General features: G+C 43.1%; 1 protein-coding gene and 1 long non-coding RNA gene across 2 annotated transcripts in view; both read right to left on the reverse strand.

Moving 5' to 3' along the window:
* Positions 1-27,730, reverse strand: part of STAC (SH3 and cysteine rich domain) — a 943,669-nt gene that overhangs the window by 247,965 nt on the left and 667,974 nt on the right. Inside the window, exon 6 of the mRNA XM_085607561.1 lies at positions 22,271-22,349. Coding sequence (XP_085463687.1) covers positions 22,271-22,349 — 79 coding nt within the window. The remainder of the gene's footprint in view (positions 1-22,270; positions 22,350-27,730) is intronic.
* LOC146823242 (uncharacterized) lies at positions 11,060-18,224 on the reverse strand. Its single transcript, XR_014962156.1, has 4 exons — positions 18,150-18,224; positions 11,787-11,917; positions 11,594-11,702; positions 11,060-11,506 (listed from the first exon to the last, which is right to left on the reverse strand). It is a non-coding gene; the product is annotated as an uncharacterized LOC146823242 (long non-coding RNA).

Below are 27,730 nucleotides of genomic sequence, written 5' to 3' on the forward strand. Positions count from 1 at the left end.
CGGAGTAGATCGTTACCCGAATCTGGTCAGCAGCCAAACAGGCACGGGTCAAAGCAATAAGTTCAGCAGGGGAACAGCCATTACAATGCAGTTTTTTACCACGCAGTGCAGTTACATCGCATGCGTTACAACGCATGCGATGTTACAACGCTATGCCATTACAACGCAAGTCTGTACATCGACTTGCGCTAGATGGCGTGCTAACATTACAAATAGTGTAGTTTACTATCCCAACACCTTCCCTACTGTTAAGTGGACTGGAGTTGGAATAGTAAATTACACTTTTTTAATGTTAGCACGCCATCTAGCGCAAGTCGATGTAAAGACTTGCGTTGGAATGGCATAGCGTTGTAACATCGCATGCGTTGTAATGCATGCGATGTAACTGCACGCGTGGTAAAAACCCACGTTGTAATGTCATACATCCAGTTCAGCCACCTGTGCGGAGTGTACTCCTTCTAGACAAGCAGCTTCAACCACTCCTGTAATGGTACATACAGCAAACGCTGCTCGCAGTCGACCAGCACTGTCTCTTAAACATGAACCGTCCAAGAAGAAAATTTCATCAGGGTCTGGGAGCGGCTCATCAACAATGTCTGGTCTCGGTTTGGTGCACAATTCAGTCACATCGAGACAATCATGGTCCTCACAATCTTCATCATCTACATTTGGAATAGGCAATAACGTAGCAGGATTTAAAACAGAACACCTCTTCAACGTCACATTCTCTGCAGCAAGTATGACTTGCTCATAGTGAGTCAATCGATTGTTCGTGAGGTGCGGTGTTTTAGTCCTTGTCATCAACAGTTCAACAGAATGTGTTACATAAACTGTAAGCAGATGACCCATTACAATGCTCTTGCATCTTTCAATACTGACACCCGTTGCAGCAACGGATTTGAGACATCCGGGCAATGCAGAAGCTACTGTATCTAAAGTAGCTGAGAAGTAGGCAACTGGTCTACGGACACCTCCATGACTCTGAGTCAAGACTGCCAATGCACAACCTTCCCTTTCACAGCAGAATAAGGTAAATGCCTTATTGTAATCAGGCATCCCCAAAGCTGGGGCACAGCACAAGGCTTCTCTCAGCCTCAAAAATGATCTCAAACAGTTTTTGTCCCATGGTAACGGATCACTCACATCCTTACGCATCAGCAGTTGTAAAGGCTTCGCTTCAAAGGAGAAATTGGCAATCCATTGGCGACAGTAGCCAACCATCCCCAAGAACATTCTGACTTCTCTCTGAGTGGTAGGCACAGGCATATTCATAATAGCCTCAATACGGTCTGGTGACACTTTTCTCCTGCCTTTCTCAATTCTGTGACCCAAATACTGCACTTCACTCAGGCAGTATTGCAGTTTGTTCGGAGACACCTTGTGCCCATTCTCTGCCAGATAATTCAGTAGGGCAATTGTATCGATACTGCAAGCGTCTTCAGTCTCCGACGCAACGAGCAGATCGTCAAGATCTGATTGAAGATAGACGGGCTCTCCGTATACCCCTGTGGGATACGACACCACGTTAACACACGATTTTCCAGCCGAAAAGCAAAAAGAAATTGGCTTTCCTCATGCAGAGGAATAGAGAAGAAAGCTTGGCACAAGTCAATCACTGTGAACCATTCAGCTTCACATGGGATCTGAAACAGGATCACAGACGGATTCGGTACCACTGGACAACATGGAATGACTATCTCGTTAATCTTTCGCAGGTCTTGTACGATCCTGAACTTCCCACTTGGTTTCTGCAGTCCCCTGATAGGTGAATTGCATGGGCTACCCATGATCTCCTTTAGAATTCCCTGCTTGATCATTGACTCAATTACAGGTTTGATCCCTGCAATAGTTTCAGGTGACAAATTATATTGGGGCGTCCTAGGGAACTCTACATGTGGCTTAACCTGTATTTTCACGGGGTCTATGCCTTTGACCAATCCAATCTCTTCTCCACTGAGGTCCCAAACATCAATTGACACGGAATCCCTCAAGTCTAGTGGGAGTTCTTCCACTGTCAATACTGGATACATCTCTATGCACACACGCTGATTCGCAACCTTAAAGGTTGCATCATCATCCCTCGTCTGTACTTCTACTTCCTTTGGGGTACAATAAATGGTGCAATTCAGCTTGCACAACAGGTCCCTACCTAACAGGCAAACTGGACTGGAATCGCACACCACAAACTGGTGCCGATCTCTGAAATTTCCTATCTTCACTGGAATTGGCTCGGTCAATGGGCTAGTCATTTTCTTATTTGCTACACCAACGACTTGGATTGATTGTCCCAAGAGGGGTAGGTTAGGGACTACTGCAGACCGTACAGTAGACCGAGTAGCGCCAGTGTCAACCAAAAAGGTTGTAGGGTGACCATCAATGTCTGCTTCCACAAATGCTCCCCTGTGATCTACTTCCAAGACTGCTCCAAGCGCGCAGTCCTCTTCCCCTCTCAAGCACGGTCGTGCCAACGGATCTGGGCTGTATTCCTCACTTCCTTCAAACATGGGCATCTGTAGGTAAGTTTGGACTCCCTGTTGCATATTCGGTATCCTAGGTGGTTGAGGAACCTGCATCTGCGGAACACCAGACCCCCCCTTTGACCATCTTCGGTCGAGTCACTGTAGGGACCATGTCCGCCACAGAAACCTGAACTACCTCTCCTTCTTGCTGTATCTGATTTAACGGGTTCAAAGGACACTCGCGTTTCAAGTGTCCGATCTGGTGACAAAGATGACACACAGTGGTCTTTTTCAATGTCGCCATGTCCATTCCTGTCTTAGGATCAAATGACTTTGGTCTTCCCTGACCTTGAGCATTCTGATTTCCTCCTTGATTGTTTCCCTGTTTTCTTCCTAATGTCCCTCCATTAGGCTGTCCCTGAGCTGTTTGCATCTGGACAAGCATCAATTTGTCTTTCAACTTCCTGTGCTTCGATTCTATCTCATCACTACAGTACCTAGCATACCGTAAAATCTCATCCACTGGCTTATTCTGCCAACAAATCAAATGCTGCTGTATCATGAGACTAACGTCTGGCCTCAATCCCAACACAAATTTCGAAACAAACTGTCCTATGTCCTTTGTGTCTAGCACGTCTAATCCACTGTACTGTTTAAACGCCTGCAAAAGTCTCTCATAAAACTCATGCACCGTCTCCTTTGGCTCTTGCACTGTCCGATCTATCTTCACCCAATCAATGTCCTGAGGTGAGATTTTCGACTTCAACCATGTGATCACCTGCTCAAACTTCTTCATTACTATGGGCGACGGACCATTCGAGATTGGGTCCCTGTCAGGCTCTGAGGTTGGCCACTCAACAGCAATTTTACATGCCGACCACAAATCACTCGGGACCACGATGTCAAATAATGTGTTCAAATCAACCCACAACACCTTCGAAATTTTGACAAACCGATCAACTTGCTTGTACCACTCCACAGGCTTTTCCCTCAACCGGGGAAAATCATTTGTAAATGCAGCCAAATCCCCCCTACTCCACGGTACATGCACATATCCTCCATTCTATACCTCTCGTAACGGGAAATTCCCTATTTCCGTCATCCCTCCACCTGGGGGTGGCGTCTCTCCTATCGTTCTCCTCGAACTTTTCTTCTTGAGCCATCTTTCTTCCCACTTATTAAGCATGATCCATGCACACATAGCTATGATCAAATCCTTGATATGAGTTCTCAAACCCATTATTCTCTTTTCCTCCAATTCCTGGTCACTATACTGCAACCTATGACTTCCTTGCAATGATTTCGTTTTGGACAAATCCACATCATACTTTTTGGCCAATTCTGACAACTTCTCATGTGCAGTTCGTGCCTTGCAAGTCACATCCTTCACTACAAAGAGTAACTCATCTTGTTTGTACATGCATGTTCTCTCAAGAGGCAAGTTCCCACTTATGATCTTATCTACCTCTGCCTTCAGCCTCACAACATCTAACATTTTCCCCTTCAGGGCTCCCTTCATTACTTCCCTACAAGGTGCACCATCCCTTTCATCATAATCACCTTCCCGTTCCTGAGATCTACTCTCTTCTGACATACTCATAGGAACTGAACGATTCACTATTGTGCCTCGTTCACTTTCTGCTGTTCTCACACTCTGATTCTGATTCCTCACTGGTGGTGCCCACATCCGCAAATCTGATCTTGACTCGGCCAAAGACCTCGGCCTCACTGGTCTCACATCTGTCTGTCCCCTAGAGGAGTCTGCTGTAGCTGGCAAGGGCGTGCTCCATTCTATAGGCTTTGGAGTTTGCTCCATTCCGCTCACTGATCCATTTCCTTCCGTCACACTCCTCATTCCTACAACTGACTGCACTGAACTTCCAACTTTCTCTTGATCTGGGTCGTAAACAGAAACAATAGGTCCAATGGTGACCGGTACCTTTAGAGCCTCCGGTAACCGCACACCTCTCCCAACCTCTGTGCTGACTACAGGCTGGTATCTAGTACTCTCAGCTCCCGTCGAGATCTTCCCTTCTATTCTTACTTCCGACTGAGTCGGTACTCCACTAGTCCCTTCTGACTGAACCGATTTTCCCCCGCAAGGATCGGGATTGTATGGAGGTGGTCTCTTGGACAACAACCTCTCTAGCAGGCTATCATCTGTGTCACTATCATCATCATCCTCTACTCTCTTTATCCTTGAGCCGTCCGTTTTTACCAGTAGGGGATACAACCTGTCTCCTTCTATCGTTTGCACTCTCCACCTTTTCTCTTCTGCATCCCATCTTGCATTCTGAAATGCCTTAATCGACTTTTTCACCCTCTCCTGACTACGATCTCTTTTCCTATCATGTGCTGCTCTAATCCATGCATGCAACGCTTCAAACTGGGTTGGTCTCGGCAAGAGTCGTAATGCCGCCATCACAGATTTCAACTGGTACAACACTTCCAATCTAAACGAGCCATATCGCGGGAAAGCTAACTCCCCTTCATTCTGGGTCATCTTATGCCAATTTTCAAGCCAAATTATAGTATGCAACCATACATTTCTTGCCATGTAATGCGCTGGAGTATCTTCGGGAGGGGCCTCTTCTCCCCCACAAGTAACCATATGTTTGTCACCTCTACACAATTCTTGGAAAACTTTAAAACACTTCATGATGAAAAAAATTTAAATAGCACACAATATTTTCATTTACTTCCTGATGTCAAACCCCACCAATAACAGCGCGACTCACACCACCCGACCTATCGCAGCGCAGCACCTTCTGACGTCACCCATCCTCCGCTTGCAGCAGTTCCCCTTCATCACAACTCACGTCTCACCCTTGCATTCGTCCCATTCATACGCTGAAATAACCGTTTGTCCCAAACAAGTTACTTCTCTGACTGTCCGTCCACAGTCTCTCGAAGTTGTCGACCTCGGTTGGCAACTGTCTGTCCACGTCCGGCCAGACAATCACCTCTGATAGGTTACAAATACTCAAATTCCACGTACAACAACCCACGACCAGCGTCGGTTTCTCACGCACTCACACATTCGCTCCCCCTATCTCGGTCCAGGTGATCGATGACGTCTCACGATCCCCTTTCGGTGGTCAACAAAATCTACCTTGGGTGTCTTCTACACCACAATCGCTTAAGCTACTCGTCGAGCCTAAGACTTTTCCGGGCTGCGCGCGCTCACAGCCTGATCTCACAATCACTCAACATTCACTCCAACTCCACAAGACATCACACATCAAAACAACACCGCAATCTACAAACATCTCACCCTATTCATACTCACTCCTCCACGAACTACTGCTTTCCACCGCACTGCTATTCTCCATCAATCTCCATCAACCGCCGTCGTCCGCTGCTCGCCATCCGATGAGTCACCATCACTTGATTTCTATGGGCCTCAAGGATCTCCTATCCTAATCTAGATTTCCCCTCACTATCGGAAATAACCATCCTCTGCTACCAACTGATAAAGCCGGATTCTTGCCTACCTGGTTATCTCCAAGAATCCTCACCGGTCGCCAGGATCTTTTTATTTGCCAGATAGCATGGAGGGGATGAACACAATTATCAAAATATATATACCACAATTGGACTTCATTTGGAAAGGACCACTGACTCCGCATCTAAAATTTTTAAGATTTTATTACAACCAAAAATAACTGAATATACAAACACCTCAAAACGAGGTGTAAAAGGTAAATGGGCACTAACAGAAATGCAAGCCTACGTAAGATTCTCATCTGACTCAGAACGAAAAGAATTACAGATTCTAAGATCATCAAAAAGGCGATTGTAAGCCCAATGTCGAAATTGGGAATCATTAGTCAAAAAGGAAAACGTTAGTCTGTCCCTACTCTACCTCTAAGGTGACATCCCTACTTAGCATTCCCATCCCAGGCAAGAGAATCAAGGAAAAGGTGTCAGAAGTGAAGACTCCTTTAAGAAGTACCTTCACTTAGTCAGAGCTCGTTCTAAGATGCTCCTTTTAGATTCCCGTCTAAACCTCATCTGCTCAACCCACGGGGCACTGTCCCTAATACAACACCCCAAAATCATAGAACACGCCCTTCGGCACACCTCTTCGCCCAGGTCTTCTCTCAGTAGTTTTCAACAAAGTTGTCTTGCATCCAACGACGGTTAGCTTGACCTTGGGTCCCAGGCACCTTGCGCAGTAAATGTATCTATCTCACATTCCAATGCACTCCCCTGTTGGCTTCTCACAGCATCCTAACTCCTAAAACAAAGATCTATTCTCTCTAACAAGCTAAATGTCCTTGCACCTGCAACAGAAACATGGGAATAGAAAAGCCATTTCACATCTTTAAGATTTTACATTTCCCTGCAACCCAAAGCCTTTTCCAAGGGAATCATTTTCGGCCTACAAATGTAAATGTATGGATACTTGTATAGCGCACGACTACCCGGAGGCCTCTCGGCGCTTGTACGAATACCGCTGTGGAACCCATCCTGGCTTTTTCCCTGTGAGGCGTCCACTCCTGGGCACTCCCAAGGTGAAGGCCAGGCATCCTTAGCGTTGTGGGGGCCGTTGTGGAGATTAAGCAAGCTATTGCCCAGAGTTGCAGAGTGGGACTCCATGATTAGAATGGCACCGAGGCGAGAATTATCAGGTTCGTGGAATTTTTGATTGAGCCCAAGACCCGCCGAGGCGGGGAATTGAACCCTGGTCCCGGGCAAGACCTCTGCATCAGGGTCTGCCGCTCTAATCATTGAGCTACAACATTTGCTAACATAAGGAATGAACAGGCCTTCTCTTTAGCATATGTGTGATCAGGCCTTTACACATTAAACACTATTAAACCACACTCTAAGCATTAGTTCACTATTTTCATGTACATGAATAAGCAACCTATGCGTAACCTTTAACATGGCACACGTTTAGCCTAATACATTGCATTATACGAAAACTAATGATTATTCGTTTTGTTGAATACATTCACAATAACTTGCAACATTGATCATCACAAAGGCATTATTACATTTCTAATCACCGCTAAATTAAACAATGACATCATTACATTTCTATGACATTTCTAAACATACATTGATTAATATGCGGGTGCTGGCTAACTGTGAATATGATGCACCCCTACAAATTTCAGAATCTTGTGACGCTCTATCAATGCAATGACCACTGAAACAGTGCTCCCCCCCAGTGCCAGCAACCAGCATTCGCAAGATTGTTGCCTGGGAACAACTTTCATTTTTGAGGGTTAGCTTCCACTTTTCTAATCTGTCACATCCCCTTTTAGGTATGGGTAACTTTCAATGGTTTGTGTGGTCTCAACTGTGGTTGCAAACTACTGACATATTGCATACTGACTTGCAAAGGAAAGGGGATGCCTATTACATGACCCCTCCCCCTAATAGCTAGTTTGGAACGTAAAAGGCAATTTGTGTGCTGTAAAACGTTTTCCGGTTTACAGTGTGCCTTCAGTACATTATAGCATACTGTTTTGCATTGTAAAGCCTGTGATTTTGTGGATCACTGTCTTTGTGACTGCCAAACAGTTTATACATCAGGTGCCAAATAAGGTAGATTATTAAATAATATTTCGAATTTTTACTTTTTCTTTAAGAGGTGTACACTCCGATGCCAGTTAAGGATCTAAGACTTGACGAGGCACCTCCTGGAGAGCCAGACTCACTACAGCAGAGGCCAGTAGGGCTCTGAAAAGTCCATTTGCAGGCCCAGGCAGGTTCAGTTGAAGCAGGTGAGCTGTGCAGTTGCAGAGAGGCTTCTTAAGCTTGTTGTCTCCTTGTAACTCACACAGGCGGTCAGTCAAACTGACCCTTGCAGTCTCTCTGGTCAGCCTGAGATGAACGCTAGTATGTCCAGTCTTCCTTCTCAGACAACAAGACAGTCCTTCAAGCAGCAGGGCAGTGCTCTGGTAGCAGGGCAGTCCTCCTTCAGTAACATCCACATGTCCAGGTGTGTTCTGCAGAGTGGCTCTGGAGGTCCAATATTTATACCGAGCGCCACCTTTTAGGTGGGGGTGACTCCTTGTCCTACCTCCAATGCTGGTCCTGGTAAAGTTCCTTCTCTTTCCCTGGTCCAGACTCCAAACCATCTGGGGTGACAAAAAGGCAGGGCAGACCTGGTGCTAGGTTCCTTTGTGTGTGCAGGAAGCAAAACCTTTTGAAGTGTAAGTGGGGCTTTGTACAGCCCTACCCAGCCTTCCTGCGAGGATTGTCCATCCTATCAACACCTTTGCGCCACTGTCTCAAAGGAATACACAAACCAAAAGCAGAGCAATACACAGGCATGTGACCTAGGACACTGGCAAAACACATAGATGGGTGGGAAAAGAAAATACACATTTTCTAAAAGTGACATTTTCAGATTTGTATCTTTAAATGCCACGTCACCATTAAAGAGAATTTAAAATGACAGCTCATTTGAGTGTAAACAGCATATTTCTATCTGCTCGCAATCTAAAGTTATCACCTATTAAATATAATATGGTAACCCATTGTTAGTCAATAAGAGAGATAGGCCTTGCAACAGTGAAAAATGACTTAAGACATTTTTCACCGTCAGAACGTGTAAAACTTAAGTACGCATGTCCTACCTTTTAAATATAATGCCGCCTGCCCTATGAGCCTTTAGAGCCTACATTAGAGGTGACATATAAGTATTAAAAAGGAAGGTTTAGGCATAGCAAATGGCTCAATTTGCTCGGTCGAAATGGCAGTTTAAAACTGCCTTACAGGGTAATGTGGCAGGCCTGAGGCATTGTGTGAAACGCTACTTTAATGGGTGCCACAAGTAGTGCTGCAAGCATACAAGTAGCATTTAATTTACAGGCCCCGGTTACATGTAGTAGCATAGACTATGGACTTACAAGTACATTAAATATAGAAGCCAATAATACAGGGTTATAAGAAGTGAGCACAAGCACTTTACTACTAGTTTGCAGAGAAATCGTGCACAGAGTTCTAATGCCAACACAAATGAGTTCAGTAAAAATAAGGCGAAAAGCTGGGGGTGACTCTGCAGAAAGAGCCAGGTCTAGCATGCAGCAACAGAAGAATCACATGTCATGTTGCCATGTGTATGATGCACATAAATTCTTCAAAATTCTTTGCCAATTCCAGAGTTCAAGCCATTGTACCTCCGTCTCCTAACGTTCCATCACCACTCAGCAGATTAGGATTGCATGTATTGCTTTATTGAGTATGTGTAAACAGGAGGAAGAACAATGGGGAACGTTGGGCATTACATGCGGAAAGAGCCTACCGCTTCTGAGCCCAGCAGTGTCAGTAAATTCAACACTGAAGGCTTGTAAACATTCAAGACTGTCTGTGTGACATACAAGGCCCTGCCCTCAACAACCATTCTGCCTTAGCCTGCAAACTGACTTTCTGCTGCAGGAAGAGAAATCTGAGAGGCCGAACAATACTAAGCCTCAACATCAGAGGATTAAAGATCCTCTACAATGATAACGGCCTTCTCCAGTAATGCTCCTAAAAGCTGGAACGCCTTCCTACGCATGACCTACTACTTTGTGCTGTGCAAAACGGACATTAAAAACATCTTCTGGATTCTGGCTATTGATACCCCATTTAGTATGGACCACAATACCTCCTGTGTGCCTACATATATGACGTTAAACAGGCATACCAATGCTGTATCATGGAGTGTGTATGATATTTAGTTATTTTAAGTTTTGTTTTATATTTTGATTTGTTCTGCCTTGATGTCCCACATTTGCCCTCTCTATGTTACATGGTGCTAAATTTGTCAGATTACAAGTGCATGTTTCAAGTTCTTTATAAAGTGCTTTGACGCCCTCAAGAGTTTTGAGCTAGCACTATATAAGAAACCAATAAAAAAAAATGTAAGAGATGTAGAGTAAGGGATTTTGCAATGGGGAAAAATGTTTTCTCTGTCAGCGCCCATTTCTCTTGACGTTTCACAGTACACTATAAACAACTATGCATTGCGGAAACAGGAGCCCAGGAAATATGCCCCATGGTATTGGTTTGATTAAATAGCAGAATCCAAGCTGTCTAATAATGCCAAATTGTTTCTTTTTTACTTGGAGGAGGATGAACACAGATTTGCATAAGTATGACAAATGATTTCAAGTGATTTCATGAATTACGTTGATTCTGTCTTGGGAAATTATGTAAAGTGATTTTTTCTGGATAGTTACTGCATCTAGTTTCTGAAATGTAAACTGTAAGTCATATAATCTTGAGTTGAGCCTAAATCATCCACATGCTTACACGCCAAGAAATCTGTGTCCTCCATACTACAACAGTCAATAGCAGAACTACAATTAGAAGAGGCTTGGCGCACTACAATGGAATACTCTGTTTTTAAACAAGCAGCAAATAAAGCAGTCAAGTTTCAATCATTCATCACAGATAGGGCCACTTTGGTGAGCAAACGGCATGCGTGCGTTGTCTTGCCCTCATACACATTACGGGCCCTCAGCCATATCTCTCCTCACAATTTCTGAGTCTAAGAAGTATGACTTAATGACTAATTAGTATAAGAACAGTGGTCCCAGTATACAGAATCATTCAATATGAAACAATTAAACAAACAATGTACCAAGAAAACTTTTCGGGGAGGTTCAAATGCCTATTTAATCACATTGAACACAAATTAATAGTTATGACTGAGCTCCATAGTACAGACAATATTGAAATATCATAACAGTGCCCAGGAAGGAGGAATGGGGGTAGGGAGGTGGGTGATGAAGTGTAGGATTTGGAAGGAAGTGAATACAAAGAATTGGATGCATTGAGAACAAAATCAAATTTGTAGGCAAAATTAATTCACTGCCGTATTTACATTCCGATCAAATCATAAATCAAATATCGACAAATTTTTAGAAAAAGCCATATATATGAAGAAAATCACAGTACATCCTGAACTGGTGATAATATTGGCAAAGATGTTGTGTCGACGTTTCGACCCCTTAAGGCATGTAGGTACTCATTGCGACCTTACGGGATGGGGTCTTCATCAGGACTGGAGTGCGTGTGGAAGGGGGGGTGTGTGTGGGCACCTAAAAAACAAAGTTGAACATGCGTAAGGCTACTGGATCTATAAATAGGAAAAAGATTCTAATCAAAAGGTTTAAAAAACAAGTTACCCAATCTGTCAGAAGACAGGACTCTGAGATGTCAAAGGATCATCAAAGGTAGAGGGTAGTAGACTCCTCGAGGGTAACGACAGAAGCGGGACAAATGAGACGTATCCACCTACAACGAATATGTGAGTTAATGGATACGGTGGAGATAGAAATTTCAAAAAAGGTTCGCTTCATTGGTGAGCGCAGAACTTACTGAGTCGCAGAAGAGCTTTGCTGTCGAATTACATCAGGAGGCTCCTATTGATCAGCACTCCCGGAGAGAAATCCATTGTGAGTAAGGCAAATGGGGATGAGTCACCACTGATTCACCATCAGGGAATTAATCTAGTAAAGGGAAGGGAGGGAGGGAGAGGAATTAACAACCAGAAGTCAGACAGGACCTGCATATATCAAAAAACATGAAAGAGCGCCCATAATGTGCGCGTTGCTGTCAGAATCACGAAAGCATCGTGATCTAAGAAATAGGACCCCGAGGGTTCTACAGTGTGTTAAATAATAACAAAAAGGGGGGGGGGGCCGGTCACCACGGAAGGTAGGACCGTGTCAAACAAAGGTATGGTCAAAAGTTAGAAAAAGCGGCTTAAGTCAAAGATGGACACAGCACTATATGCAAAATTCTATACAATTGTCAGGGAGTTGAATAGGCAAACTGTATAGAGCATTGCCGTAATCAGATTGAGCGCAGTTTCAGCGATGCTCTTACCCTGCTTCTCCGGTCCCGTGTGATGGATAGAAGGGGAAACGAGCCGAGTGATCGTAGGTTAAATATAAGACGCGAGATCAACACGTGATCTCCGTTACCGTGCTGGCGCTAGATGCCGGTGACTCAGTGTAATAGAAAACAGACTTTGGTTGGAAGGATTAACGGGAGCGGTGGACGTAATTCTGTGGTTGGCAAAATTCTCTATAGGGTGAAAATTGTCCTGTTGTGGTTCCAACAAAGAGAAACTAAATGTATATACACGCTAAAGTAGCAAATAGTAAACGATGTTCATAGGTAATTTAAATATAACAGTCAAATATCAAGTAAAGTTTATCACCGGATCATATCGCATATGACAATAGTTCCTACAGAGAGTAAATGAACTAAATATTCATAGTATTAGTAGACAAACAATGAGATGATACAGGAAAGAAATGGCAAATCCATAGGCTGGCCCAAGGAGTTAAATTCTGAGGACTGCTAACTGGGCATAGCTACCATCAAGTTCATTTAATCCATTGATTACAGTGTCCATTTTACTCATCCATTTAGATTCTCTTACATTTAGAATAGCTGAGAGATTACCGCCTCTGGGGCCCACTTTCACCTTTTCCAAAACCAACCATTTGAGATCATCAGGCTTGTGATTTTTTAGGACACAGTGTTCAACAAGGGGTGCACCCATTACATTACACCTGATACGGCTGTGGTGTTGCAGAATGCGAGATTTGACTTTTTGTTGTGTTTGTCCAATGTATAAGAGTCCACAGGGACACATGATGCCATAGATAACATGAGTAGAGTTGCAATTGGTAAATGAGCTCAATGTGATCGAGTGTTCTTTGTAGCAGAAAGTTTTGGTGACAACAGTGGATTCACAGGCCTTACAATGACCACACTTAAAATGCCCCAACACCGGTGGCAAGTTCCAAATCTCTTGGATGGTTGGCACTGTAGCTGTTTCAAGAAAAGACCGAACTACATAGTCTTTCACACTTCTGGCTTTCTTGAAGGAATGCATAGGTGGGGTGTGTTGGTCGATGTCATCCGCTACCAATTTCCAGTGTTGATTAATCACTTTCTTGATTGCGTTGCTACGTGTTGAAAAAGTAGTAACACAAATCATTCTTTGCAGAGCCGAGTCTTGTCTAACCTTGGGTGTTAGGAGAGTTTCTCTCGGGTTGTACCAAGCCCTCTTGCGAGCCCTCTTGATCAGCCTCCTCGGGTAACCCCTAGTGGTTAGTCGGTTACTGAGATCTTCAGATTCTCTGAAATAGTCATCCTTTTTGGTACAGTTTCTGCGGATCCTCAAGAACTGACCAAATGGTAGATTATCCCTTAGGCCACGAGGATGATGGCTGTTGTATCTTAGTAGGGAATTTCGTTCGGCAGGTTTGCGGTACAGTGTTGTGTGCAGTTTATTGTCCTCACTGTAAATCTTAATGTCCAAGAAAGGAAGCTCATTGGCATCGGAGTGTATGGTGAACTGAATGTTGTCATTACAATGATTAAGCCAATCGTGGAAGTTCGCCAGATCCGCCGCATTCCCATTCCAAATCATGAGAATATCGTCGATGTAACGTCTCCACAGATCAACCTTGTTAGAGAATGGATTGTTATTGAAGATGAACGACCGTTCAAAGTGATGCATATAGAGTATTGCTAAATCTGGAGCAAAGGCGGCCCCCATGGCTACGCCCTTGGTTTGGACGTAGTATTCTCCTTGGAAAACAAAGAAATTCTTGTTCATAGCAATCGTCAAGAGTGAGATTATGAACTCCGTTGGTACTCTCATCGGGGTTGGTCGTTTGTCCAGAACTTCTCTAATCACAGCCAAAGCAGGTATCTGTGGAATACTTGTGTAGAGGGACACGATGTCACAGGTCACTAGTAGCTGGACGTTGGGATCAAAGGCTAATTGATCAACCAGGTTGATTGTCTGCATCGTGTCCCTTAAGTAGGCTTCAGTGTTTTCCGCCAGTGGTTTCAGGAAAACATCCACATATTTGCATAAAGGTTCCAAGATGGAACCACATCCTGACACGATGGGACGTCCAGGCGGTTTCTGGAGATCTTTATGTATTTTGGGCAAGGTGTATATGGTGGGTAAACGAGGATGTCTCTGGTTGAGGTAGTCAAACTCCAGTTTACTTAGAATACCTTGCCCATACGCTTCAGTAGTGACTTTCAGAATTTCTTCTGCTAGGGCATTAGTCGGGTCAGATCGTAATTTGGAATAGCTGACTCCATCCTGAAGCTGTCTCAAAATTTCATCTTTATATGTTGATGTATTTTGGATGACGATGGCTCCACCTTTGTCGGCGGCCTTTATGACAATGTCTCTATTGTTCTTCAATTTAATAAGAGCCGCCCTTTCCAGTTTTGTAGTATTTGGGATGGTATATTTGTGAGTGGCTAGTAATTTCATGACATCAGTTAGTACCATGCTCTCGTACGCCAAGATTTTGCTGGTCATTGCATTGGCGGGTGGAACAAAGGTGGAAGGGATCCTCAATCCTGTAACTGAGTGTGGTAAAGTAGACAGGGACTGTTTAAAGAAGTATCTTAAACGGATCTTCCTGAAAAAAGCATGCAGTTCGACCCTGATGTCAAAATCATTTGGATGGGCTGTAGGTATGAAAGAGAGTCCCTTAGATAAAATGCGTTCCTCGTCATCGGACAGTGTGTACGATGAGATATTCACCAATGGGACTAATTAGGCTGGACATTTTTCTTTTGAAGGACCTAACCCTGGCATGTGAACAGTCCTGGTCCACCACAGAGTGTTGACTTTGCGGACATCGCAGTGAAACATTGCTTCATCTGTTGTGCATCTGTTCGACTTTGCTATTACCCCGGAAGAAACGTTTGGGGAGGGACCGCCGATCCAAATAGCATGTAAGGCTGTGAATTTTCTATCTCTGGCAGGTAAGGAGTTGGAAAAATCGAGCAAGGCCCTGTAAGCTCCTCTCTATTGAGGCATATGGTTTGTGACATGTTTATGACTTGTTCTATCGCTTGCTTTTGCAATTCCCAAATAGGGTCCTTGTCTATTGGGTTGGGACCTGAACTGCATCTGTCTTCATGTGAACTTCACTGGGCCCTCATGCAAATCCTATTGCACTCAAGGTTAACTCAGTTCACAATTGCACCTTATGTCTAGGGCTTTACAGCACCTTTCCCCAATCGCCAAATTAAACATTCCCGTACCAGTTGGTGAAGCACTTTAAGAAAGGTGTCAAATTGTGGTATGTTTTAACATGTCTTAACACGTTTTTATCTTGTGTATTATCATCTGATCTTTCTTAATATAGTGTATTTTGTAATGTGTTTATCTTTATGATCTATTTGGTAAGATCAAATAAAGATTACATTATTATTATTATTATTATTATTATTATTATTATTATTCTTGTTATTGTTATTTTTATTATTGATATAATCATTATTATTATCATCCACTTCCCAAGTAAAAATAGAATGGCCATTGATAATGCAAGAGCAAAAACAAAAATGCTTGTTTATTAATAATGTGCAAAACTTACCTTTAAATGGCACATATACTAACACAAAAATGTGTAATAGGCAATCATATCTAACAATATAAGCCTGCAAGTGAAGTAAATAAGTGCTGATTAAAGTTAGCCTAATGGTTGATGCCATGTTAGCTGAAAATAATGCATTAACATCAAAAGGTCTGTTTGCATGTTGAATCTCTGTTGCACAAGACATTTTTCTTTCTTTGCTGCAGATATTGTAGTTTTCCAGAAGCCTTCTGTTAGCTAGTGAATAGGCACCTTTTTTGTATTAGACAACTGATAGTGAAGTTCTCACTGGGAGGAGAGGAGGTAAAAGGAAGAATGAGTCATGGGAAGAACAGTCTTGACCACAGAATGCAAATGATGTAACTTTTCAAGGTCTAATGTCTAAAAGACTATCATACCAGTATGTGAAAATGGGGAGTTTGCATATTCCAAGGAGTTTACTCAAATTCTATTAGAAGGCGCAGAAGACGGAAGATAATAATGTTGCAATATAGAATATTGTGTTTTTATATTAGTGCATGTTCCTAGAGCAGTAGCCGGTTCATTTCCCTTATTCTCTGACAGGAGACTCATATTTAAGTTTCTGATACTTCTCTTCATCTGGGATGCTTGATTTATTTTCATTGATAGTCTGCAGATGACGAGCTGAGAATACTTTCCAGTTTGACACGGAGAGGCTTTAAGCTTATGCATTGATTTGCTCTCATCAGAACTCTTTATTGAGTATCTGAGCTGAACCTTATTTTTACCTCATCCTAGTATGTTTAGTTTATGGAACTTCTTTAATGGAACATGCTTGCTGCATTATAATCATAAATACTAATGTTTTGACTCATGTATGATTTAACCTTATACGTAAATATAAATTATTGGACTATGTTAATTTCTAATGCCGATTATTAAAAGACAAATTCTTATTGAATAAAATGATTAAAACTAAAAAACCTTAAAATAAAACTGTTTAACTCATACAAAAATATGACTGTACTAAAAGTCATTAATGATTTATCATGTCATTGTATTGATGGACATGTCACGAACAGAGATCCATATGACCAGCAGCAGGGCTATTTAATGATTACATCGAAAGATTAACCTATAGAAAACCTTGCTCCCTTACTAAGCATGTCCTAGAGATTGTCTCCCCACTATATTCTGAATTTGTAAATGTAGATTAAGCTGACAGAAACTTAATTTCTTCACAACAGGGCCCACAGAATCAAAGTTAATCAAACCAATTCTGACATCACCTGGTCTTTATTGGAGTGCCTCAAGCTTCCACACTCTTACCCACATTATTAACATGGAACCTCTGACAGAGATTCTGAAACAATCTAACATTCTTTACCACATGTACACGGATGACACTCAACTGTATGTGAAAATGTCCCTGCCCGAAGATATCAAAACTCTCAACTGCACCCTACTATAAACCCAACAATGGTTAACTCACAATAACCTCATGCTCTACACTCTCAAAAGTGAATTCCTTTTGATTTACCCCATAACTAATATTCACCCATTGAAGAATAGCTCATACCTCTCACAGCTCTGAACTGCACCCCACAGGTTATTGACTGTATACATCACTTGGTATCACTTCGGACAAACATTTAAATATGCAATATCATATCAGTGCAATCATCAAGGGAGCCAACTGTCAATTGAATACATTCTAAGCCACTCTTGCTCCCAGCTGACTTTCGGTGTGCAGTCCAAGCCTTAGTAATCTCCTGATTAGATTACGGGATCGCTACTGTTGCAGGTTTACCTAAAGCAAGGCTGGCGCCACTAAGGGCTACACTGAATTCAGCTGCTAGACTCATCATAGGATCCAGAAAATTTGACCAAATCACACCAGACCTAAAACACCTAAAATGGCTCCTATTTGAAGCGAGGATCCAGTTAAAGATAGCATGCATGACTCATAATGCCCTCTACTACAACACTCATGGCTACATGGCCCAAAAACTCAAACTATCTGGTGGCAGCCGCACCACAAGGAGCACCAGTTCCCCAGTGCTGAAACCACAGAAGTTCAACAAAAAGAAAACTTACAACCATGCCTTCTCTGGTCTAGCCCCAAGAATATGGAACACTCTGCATCCAGAAATCAGAAAAAAGTATTGACTAGCTCCTTCAAAAGAGAACTAAAATTGCTCTTTCGGAGTAGATTCCTCCAATAGCACGCTTGAAGTCACCTAGATTGGCCATCTTCAGGCTGACATCCTTGGATCGTGATTCTACTCAGACCTTTTTTATACTTTACCTGTATTGATGTGTGTTTATTCCTCTTTTGCATTTTTACCTTCATGTATGACTGGACTGCTATCTGCACAGCTGTCTGATACACTGATGGCTCATGCTCACACTCTATAAAACTCTTCAAATAAACAAATAAATAAATTAAAGAAACATCGATGTGCATCGTTTATATACACATTTGTTTTTTTCTTTTCTGCAGTACATAGTTGAAAGTGAGAAAAGTATCTCATGTTTTTATGGAATCATTTATTCTGCTGTTTTAAGATAACAGAAGATTAGATTTGCAGGCACGTCTGCAGTGCATCCGTCTGAGAAATATATGCTGCATAATATTTAAAGTGTTCTTTATAAACATTTACAGATATCTCTGCAGAATGAACTGCATGACAAAAATACAAAATAAAGGAAATGTGACGAATGCTGCATATTTCCGAGCCCAGCAAAGCATTAGTATACTGATGCACGTGTGTACTCCAGCAGAGAAAGTGACTGGAAATCATACTGGATGAAAGTTCCACTTTCATGGTTTTCATAAACAACATGGAGGGTTTATGAACATTTACCAAGGGAAATGTTTGGAGAAAACGTTGCATAATTAATTCCCAAACCTCTGAAGGCCGTGCGCCAAAGAAATCTAATTCTGATCAAACAGTTCGTTAATGTGCCTCAAAAGTTACAGTGGGTGTATTCACACACACACACACACACACACGCACACACGCACGCACACTCTCTCTCTCTCTCTCTTACTTGCAGCGGATGGTTCTGCGAAAATAAAATTGGTCCCAGTTTTATATTTCAGTTTTTAGAATCCATCTTTCTAGTTCAAACAACTGTCAGGAAATGTGTATGCATTCAGAACGAGTTCAATGTACCACATCTGGGATGCAGTACACGTGTGCTGTACTGCAAGTAATTATATGTTGGGACATATCCATTATTTTTGTCCTTGGGGCTTAACTATTCAGACTGCAGAGGGTATGCTGGATCAATCCTGGTTGAGCTACCACCAAGTAAGTGATGTATGACGTTGCAGGGGTCTTGCACCATTGCTCATGGGTGCCACTCCCTCACTCACCTCAAGTCTCTAATGTTGGTATTCAGCGGGTTGGGTCCTATCAGGGAGTATGCAATCTCTGACTTTGCACCCTCGTGACATTTGTAAAACTCGTTTTCCAAAGTAAGCGAAAACAGTATAGATGCCACTTTCTTGATGCCTTCAATCAACAGCCAAATTTGGATTACGGGAATTGAGAGGGAATTTCATGTAATCCAAAAGGATTAGTCAATGCGCCGCTACAAGGAGATTAAGGCCTCATTTGTATGTGGCACTGCTGCAGCATACTAGCTCTGACCTTAAAAAATGTGCAATGAGGCACAAGATGTGCTGTTATACCAAATGTGTGCGTGGAGGTTGCCATCCTTTGCAGTTATAACATCAGCATGTGCAACATTGCATACATTGCAGAATAGGATCCCTAGAATCACAAAATCTCAAATTAAAATACATTCCTTTTAAACTTCAAGCGATTCATCAGAGAAAAAGAGTAAATATTCTATGAATCCACGAAAAGAGGAGGGGGTACATTCTATTCATGATCCAGAGAAGGAGGAGGGGCATTCTAATCATTCACAAGAGAAGGATGGGAAACATATCAATGGGGAGGGGAATCATGAAGTTGTACTGTCATTAAGAGTTAAGAGCTACTGCCATTCTCTACTGATCCATCAAGGCTTGTAATGCGCCTTACTGATGTCCTAGAGGAGAAATGGTCAGCATTGCTTCCATTAATCTAACTACGGAGGATTGAGTTTTTGTTGCCTGTACGTCAACAGAGGAGAAAGGTTAGTGTTATTTTCTCATGCAGATGAGGGGAGTCGGTACCACCACAAGAGGTGGTGCCACTTTTGATCTACCTTTTCCCTCAGAGAAGGAGTTATCATCAAATGCCTCTTCAAACAAGATTGGGCTGCTGTAGCTTTCTCTTGTTCCATCAGTGGAAAGGGAGACAGTAATATTTATTGCCTATGGAGCTCCAGTCATAGAAAGGCATTACTGCTTTCCAGGGGTTCTGTGGAGAAGAAAGTACCACCGTTTTGTTTTTTACTTTTCCAAGGAGGTGATAAAAGTGAAACCTGGAAATTAGAAAAATGCGACGTCCAAGAAAATCCCTCACGCTTGAGTACTTTCTGTTTAATGAAGGGGCTTTCCGAAATCATGGTGGGGAACATGGCACATCCTATAGACATGAATATACCGGAAAAAATCAACATATAACTTTATGAAGTTTCTTTATAAGAACGGCTAGATGTCACCGTAATTAACTAATAAAGGTTACATAATTGAAACCACTGGTACTTGGGCTATGGAGAGACTTACACTCCTCTAAAGGAGTCCTCGATTGGGGTTAACCTCTTCACTGCGGCGCAAATTCCGCCGCGGTGCGCCGGGGTGCTGGACATTCCAATCGCGGGCGTGGTCATGACGTCTCCCGGCCGTCGTCTGCACACGCCCATCGTGACTCATGACGGCCGGGAGACGTCATGAGCATGGAAGAGGTTAAAAGGCACCCAATTTAAACATTTCATGGCTGAATTTAAAATTAACTGTGGATTTGGTAGCCACCTTAAAGTCTCATTTATGTCCAATTTTTCATCTGAAATATAACATCCACTTTAACGGAAATATCATAGTATGTTTCTGAGATCAGTGGGATGAAGCTGCAGGCTGTACTTGACAAGGGCTCCACAATGCCAGATATCTTCGCCAGGAGGTCCTGCTGAACAGGATTTACTGCTGCGAAAGTAAGCAGAGACCAGGCCCAATCCATCTATGTATCAGACCTGTGTTCCATCATGGGCAGTCTTAACTTTTGCCACCACCCAATTCTCCTTTGACCATATATCCGCGGTTTGATCTTTTAGGCACTATTTTGCACTAGAAACATTAATGATTCATAAATCAGGTTTGGTTCTACAGATTGGATTTCATACATTTTGGTGTCATTTTATGCATTAAAATTTGCAAAATGTTCCTAAATTGGTTTGGGATTATTCTTTTGTTGTGTTTTAATGTTACTACTGTTTGTGCACTGCAAAAATACTTTATATATTGCCTTAAGTTAAGCTTCACTGCTCTGTGGCAAGCTACTAGAATGTTCAGCCCAGGTTAATTTAGTGACATTTCGTGGTTCACCCTGATAAGGATTGTGTTGGTGCTTGAGTGGGGCATTCACCCTTCTTAACCAAGAACCCAAATTCTTACAGTCGCTAATTATACACACATCAACCTTATTAAATATGTCCACTGCGTAGTGTGATTACATTTGCTAGAGCTCTGTTTAAAATGTTTGTGCTCATGTACTTGAAGACAGAGGGCCCAATTCATGAAAATGTTGCTTCAGTAGATCAATCTCTTTATTAATTCTTCATAAAATTTGCAGGTGTCACCTCCACTTTCCTTCTGCAGGATGTACATTGGTTTCATGGGTGGAAAAGCATTATTGATTACCATGAATTCACACCAGTGTTGCGTTGCATGAATCCTTCACAGCCTATTTCCCACCCTTAATCCTAAAGTAAAAAAGGTATATGCAATCATGCAAATGGATTTTCCACAGGTCCATCTTCAGTGGTAAATCTCTGCAAATACTAACTGTATGAATCAGGATGTCTAAATCTGAACTCACAGATAATATCTTTCCTCATTTAAACCAAACTGAGCTGCACCAAAATGTGATTGTTGCTCAAATGACCATCCTGTGAGTGCATATGGGACTTCTGTAGAAATTCCTAACTACTCTGGTATAGCAAAAACCTAATTTGCGTGGTCCTTTAAATCTTGCTTTTTGTAATCGCTGTAGTAAAGAGAACCGATTGTAAGTTGAAGACAGGGCAACCACTTTAAAGTGTCCATGATATCCACATGCACAGAGTAAATTGTAAAGTTGTAGCAAGCACAGAAAGATGGTCCATATGATGAAACATGCAAGCCTACACAATGTGACTTACTGAATCCTTTTCTATTCAATATCCATGTACTAAGGTGTTTCAGTAGTTCACAAATCACATTTGAAGAAACACATGTCTCCAGTTTGCTTTAGTGCAACTTTGCCAGATTACTATTAAAATATAACCAGAAACACCAGACTAACAAGATCTCACCACTGTCGCTGCGTTGCCGGCCTACATCCAACAAACATGAGCTATCCCCTTCTTCAGGGACTTCTGCCAGGTCAGATGTCTACAAAGAGAGGAGTTAAAGAAAATCAATCAAAAAATGTAGGTGAACCCAGACACGAGGGATTTAGGAAGAGACAGATAATTGCACTTTAAAGAAATATACAACAAGATAGTGTACAGGAATATACCCATTGAAAAACAAATATATTTATAACATTTTTATTTTGAGCATGGGCCCATTAATGGCAATTTGATTCAACTAGCACAATATCAACTCCCACAGCGACAACAAACAGTTCTGCCCAAACAATTGGATGATTGTGCAAGACTATTTGCCTGGGCACATTCAATTTAAGAATGGCACTATTTAATTTAGAAGCACAAAAAGTGGGCACTGTGGGCACTCTTGGAAGATTACGTTTTTCAGTAAGAGGATCTGCAGATATTTAAGATCACTGACAGGATACACAATTCTGTAAATTCTGCATTTATTTTTTGGTTTTGACTAGTTGTAAATTTAGGGCTATGGACAGGAACATGGATGTCTCCACGAAAGGCGCACAGGTTGCAGGCGACAATGGAGTGAACACTCAAAAGGTTGTTTATTCAACTTACTTCTTGCGTTTAAACCTAGTGCTAGAAAATACTGGTGCAAGTGTGTTGGCTGGGTATTAGAAAACTGTGCTGCATGTTTCAGTACTAATTCTAGCGGTAGAAAATCTGATGGTTTAGGATTAGAGTTTGCAGAAAAATATTTAGTATCCCTTGCTTTAGGTTTGTACAATATTTGTGAGACTCAAAAGGAGCAACTTATGACCACTATTTAGAGCATCATATCAGACCTGAGTCTAAGTCATACATCATAGCTAGTAAAGGCACCAGAGCCATAACACGGGATCAAAGAAGAATCATCTTATTTTCACTATCTTTGTGAATTTGCACATAAAGTCCAATTCTATTCCACTAACCTAGGGCACAATCAAACTCCTAGATCAGCCTAGTCGAGGAAACTCCTTTGCATTCACTGAATACACTAGAGAATTAAAAAATGATCTTGATACCATATGGATGGATTTAATTCAGAAGACAAAAGCCTCAGTTATGAAATGACAGCTAGGGGACATCCGCTGCAAACCATGGAAAGTCCTGCACCGCTAAGTCCTAATTTCCTGATTTCTGAAGATGGAGAGCTGGCTCTGCCTTCAGACACCCATAGACAGTGGCCCATTCACCACAAGACCCCTTCTAAACTACATTGGAATGCCCACCTGCCTTTTTCATGTTCATGACCACTATATAAACCATGGTGGGTATAGACGTGAAAAAATTACCAATATCCCCAAAGCACAGGAAGCACGCCATGTGCATCAGAGACATTATCTCTCTGATTTTCAAATCCAACCTCTGCTTTGTTGATTTGTTCAAATATGTGGCAGCTGCCCTCAATGATAGGGTGAACAGTCAGCATTATCAAATTTACCCAAAACTCTTCAACCATGCTGGCTGACAAGTAGCTCTGTGACACTGCCTACAAGGCTTGTGTATTAAAATGTGAGACTAAAGCGTTGTAACTTGCCTATGGGCTACATTTGCTATTTAATAATTCAGCTGTAAGGTGTACAGTGGAGCCTGCAATGACCAGTTGCATAATGATTCTAAGTGAAAAATGGAAGTTATGCTAAGTTGAATTTTCAGCAGCAACATGTACACCTATATGTGTAAGTGCATGGGACTATAGCTGTTTTACATTAGCAAGGTTTGCTTGTGTTTAAAAAGCCTACATTTGAACATTGGGTTATGAATACATTTGATTATAGAACAATTTAACGAATTGTTGAAAATCAATGTCATCTGCAATTTTACTCCCATGACAATGGGAAGGCACAATAAAAACTTTAGAACAGATTTGTCAACACACTGACACATCACTCCAATTGTGTGCAATATAAAGATAAGCAGTTTGAATCTTACCAACTTCAGTGGGGTTTGCTATGATAGGTACAAGGTGATACCTGTTTAAATAGCAGGCCAAGGTGTTGGCTGAGGGATCTAACATAACTGTGCTAGCCTGTGTGCCTTCTAATATTATGGCAAAAACCAAAGGAAATGATGGACGGAGTGTTGAACATTGCAAGCACTCACCCCCAGTCAACTGATCTGGGTTTAATCCATCACCGTTCTTTAGCCCACTCCGCCACCCCAGTTCAGACATGGCCATATGCAAATCAGTCTGACCCTGTGCCTCATGGGAACAGTCCAGCCCAAACTGCCAAGCCATGTCTTCCCTGGACCGGAAACAAGCTTCCCAGGACCGGTTTCTGGCATTTCAGCCGTCTTCAGCCAGGCTTGCTTGAATCCAGTGGCAAAGTGAGCAAGGGACTCTCGTCTGAGCATACCCTGCCAACCTATGGCGAACAAAGCAAAAACCAAAGGAAATGATGGACGGAGTGTTGAACATTGCAAGCACTCACCCCCAGTCAACTGATCTGGGTTTAATCCATCACCGTTCTTTAGCCCACTCCGCCACCCCACTTCAGACATGGTCATATGCAAATCAGTCTGACCCTGTGCCTCATGGGAACAGTCCAGCCCGAACTGCCAAGCCATGTCTTCCCTGGACCGGAAACAAGCTTCCCAGGACCGGTTTCTGGCATTTCAGCCGTCTTCAGCCAGGCTTGCTTGAATCCAGTGGCAAAGTGAGCAAGGGACTCACGTCTGAGCATACCCTGCCAACCTATGGCGAACAAAGCAAAAACCAAAGGAAATGATGGACGGAGTGTTGAACATTGCAAGCACTCACCCCTCGTCAACTGGTCTGGGTTTAATCCATCACCGTTCTTTAGCCCACTCTGCCACCCCTGTTCAGACATGGCCATATGCAAATCAGTCTGACCCTGTGCCTCATGGGAACAGTCCAGCCCGAACTGCCAAGCCATGTCTTCCCTGGACCGGAAACAAGCTTCCCAGGACCGGTTTCTGGCATTTCAGCCGTCTTCAGCCAGGCTGGCTTGAATCCAGTGGCAAAGTGAGCCAGGGACTCACGTCTGAGCATACCCTGCCAACCTATGGCGAACAGAGCAAAAACCAAAGGAAATGATGGACGGAGTGTTGAACATTGCAAGCACTCACCCCCAGTCAACTGATCTGGGTTTAATCCATCACCGTTCTTTAGCCCACTCCGCCACCCCAGTTCAGACATGGCCATATACAAATCAGTTTGACCCTGTGCCCCATGGGAACAGTCCAGCCCGAACTGCCAAGCCATGTCTTCCCTGGACCGGAAACAAGCTTCCCAGGACCGGTTTCTGGCATTTCAGCCGTCTTCAGCCAGGCTTGCTTGAATCCAGAGGCAAAGTGAGCAAGGGACTCACGTCTGAGCATACCCTGCCAACCTATGGCGAACAAAGCAATAACCAAAGGAAATGATGGACAGAGTGTTGAACATTGCAAGCACTCACCCCCAGTCAACTGATCTGGGTTTAATCCATCACCGTTCTTTAGCCCACTCCGCCACCCCAGTTCAGACATGGCCATATGCAAATCAGTCTGACCCTGTGCCTCATGGGAACAGTCCAGCCCGAACTGCCAAGCCATGTCTTCCCTGGACCGGAAACAAGCTTCCCAGGACCGGTTTCTGGCATTTCAGCCGTCTTCAGCCAGGCTTGCTTGAATCCAGTGGCAAAGTGAGCAAGGGACTCATGTCTGAGCATACCCTGCCAACCTATGGCGAACAAAGCAAAAACCAAAGGAACTGATGGACGGAGTGTTGAACATTGCAAGCACTCACCCCCAGTCAACTGATCTGGGTTTAATCCATCACCGTTCATTAGCCCACTCCGCCACCCCAGTTCAGACATGGCCATATGCAAATCAGTCTGACCCTGTGCCTCATGGGAACAGTCCAGCCCGAACTGCCAAGCCATGTCTTCCCTGGACAGGAAACAAGCTTCCCAGGACCGGTTTCTGGCATTTCAGCCGTCTTCAGCCAGGCTTGCTTGAATCCAGTGGCAAAGTGAGCAAGGGACTCACGTCTGAGCATACCCTGCCAACCTATGGCGAACAAAGCAAAAACCAAAGGAAATGATGGACGGAGTGTTGAACATTGCAAGCACTCACCCCCAGTCAACTGATCTGGGTTAAATCCATCACCGTTCTTTAGCCCACTCCGCTATCCTGGCTGAAGAGGGGTGAAACCCCGAAACCGGTCCTAGGATGCTTGTTTCCAGTCCAGGGAGGACCTGGCTTGGCAGTTCGGGCTGGACTGTTCCCATGAGGCACAGGGTCAAGACTGAATTGCATATGGCTGGGTTCAAACTGGAATGGCATGGTGAGCAAAAAAACGATGGATTTAGGCCCAGATCTCTGTACTGGGGTGAATGTATGACATTGTTCTGCATTCTGTCCATCAATTGTTGTTTTTGCATTCGTCACCCCGAGTGGGACGGGTATGCTCAGACGTGAGTCCCGTGCTCTCCATGCCACTGGAATCAAGCTATCCTGGCTAAAGAGGGGTGAAACCCCGAAACCGGTCCTAGGATGCTTGTTTCCAGTCCAGGGAGGACCTAGCTTGGCAGTTCGGGCTGGACTGTTCCCATGAGGCACAGGGTCAAGACTGATTTGCATATGGCTGGGTTTAAACTGGAATGGCATGGTGAGCAAAAAAACAATGGATTTAGGCCCAGATCTCTGTACTGGGGTGAATGTATGACATTGTTCTGCATTCTGTCCATCAATTGTTGTTTTTTTAAATATTATGGAACACACAGGATTAAGTCTTTCTGATCCTTGGATGGCACCATATTAAAAATAAGCCAAGTATAAAAAGAAAGGTGAGCCACATTGGAAAAGTCATGACAATAGCTTTAAGGGTTACCACCAATTACAGCTAAGCTGCTATTTTAAAGAAGGCTGCCAATCAGCTGGAAAGCAGAATGTTGCTGGACGTCTGAAGGAGACCAGAAGAAACTGAAGGAGACAAACTCCTGTCACCTGAGGAAGGCCTGAATAAAACCTGCCTCCACTCCATTTTCTGAGCTAAAGTCACTCTTGAGGTTCAGGGCGCTGAAATCCTTCCACCCATAAGGAGAAGAGGGTTCCAGTACTTCTTCCAGAAAGGCCATTAACTGTGGACTGTTTCCCCATAAAGCTGTGAAAGGGAGGAAGGTCCTAGGGCAGAGCAGGATGTGTACCTTGTAGGGTAATTGCAGCCCCTGTTTGAATTTGACTTTTGTCTGTAGCCCTGGATAGAGGAGTGAGAAGCTTTCCTCCATGGAATCCCTGGCCTGGGGCTCCCCCAAAATCGTTTTTTAATGTTTGGACACAATAAAAGCACCCAGCTAGATGATATGTTTTTGTTCACATTGGGGCATTTTTTAACCTCAGGAGGACCAGCCCAAGGTACTAAGTCTACCTAAAAAAGACAACACATTTGCAGCCACTTCC

This window comes from Triturus cristatus, chromosome 5_2, assembly GCF_964204655.1.
Source record: "Triturus cristatus chromosome 5_2, aTriCri1.1, whole genome shotgun sequence".
In the NCBI taxonomy this organism is placed as follows: Eukaryota; Metazoa; Chordata; class Amphibia; order Caudata; family Salamandridae; genus Triturus; species Triturus cristatus.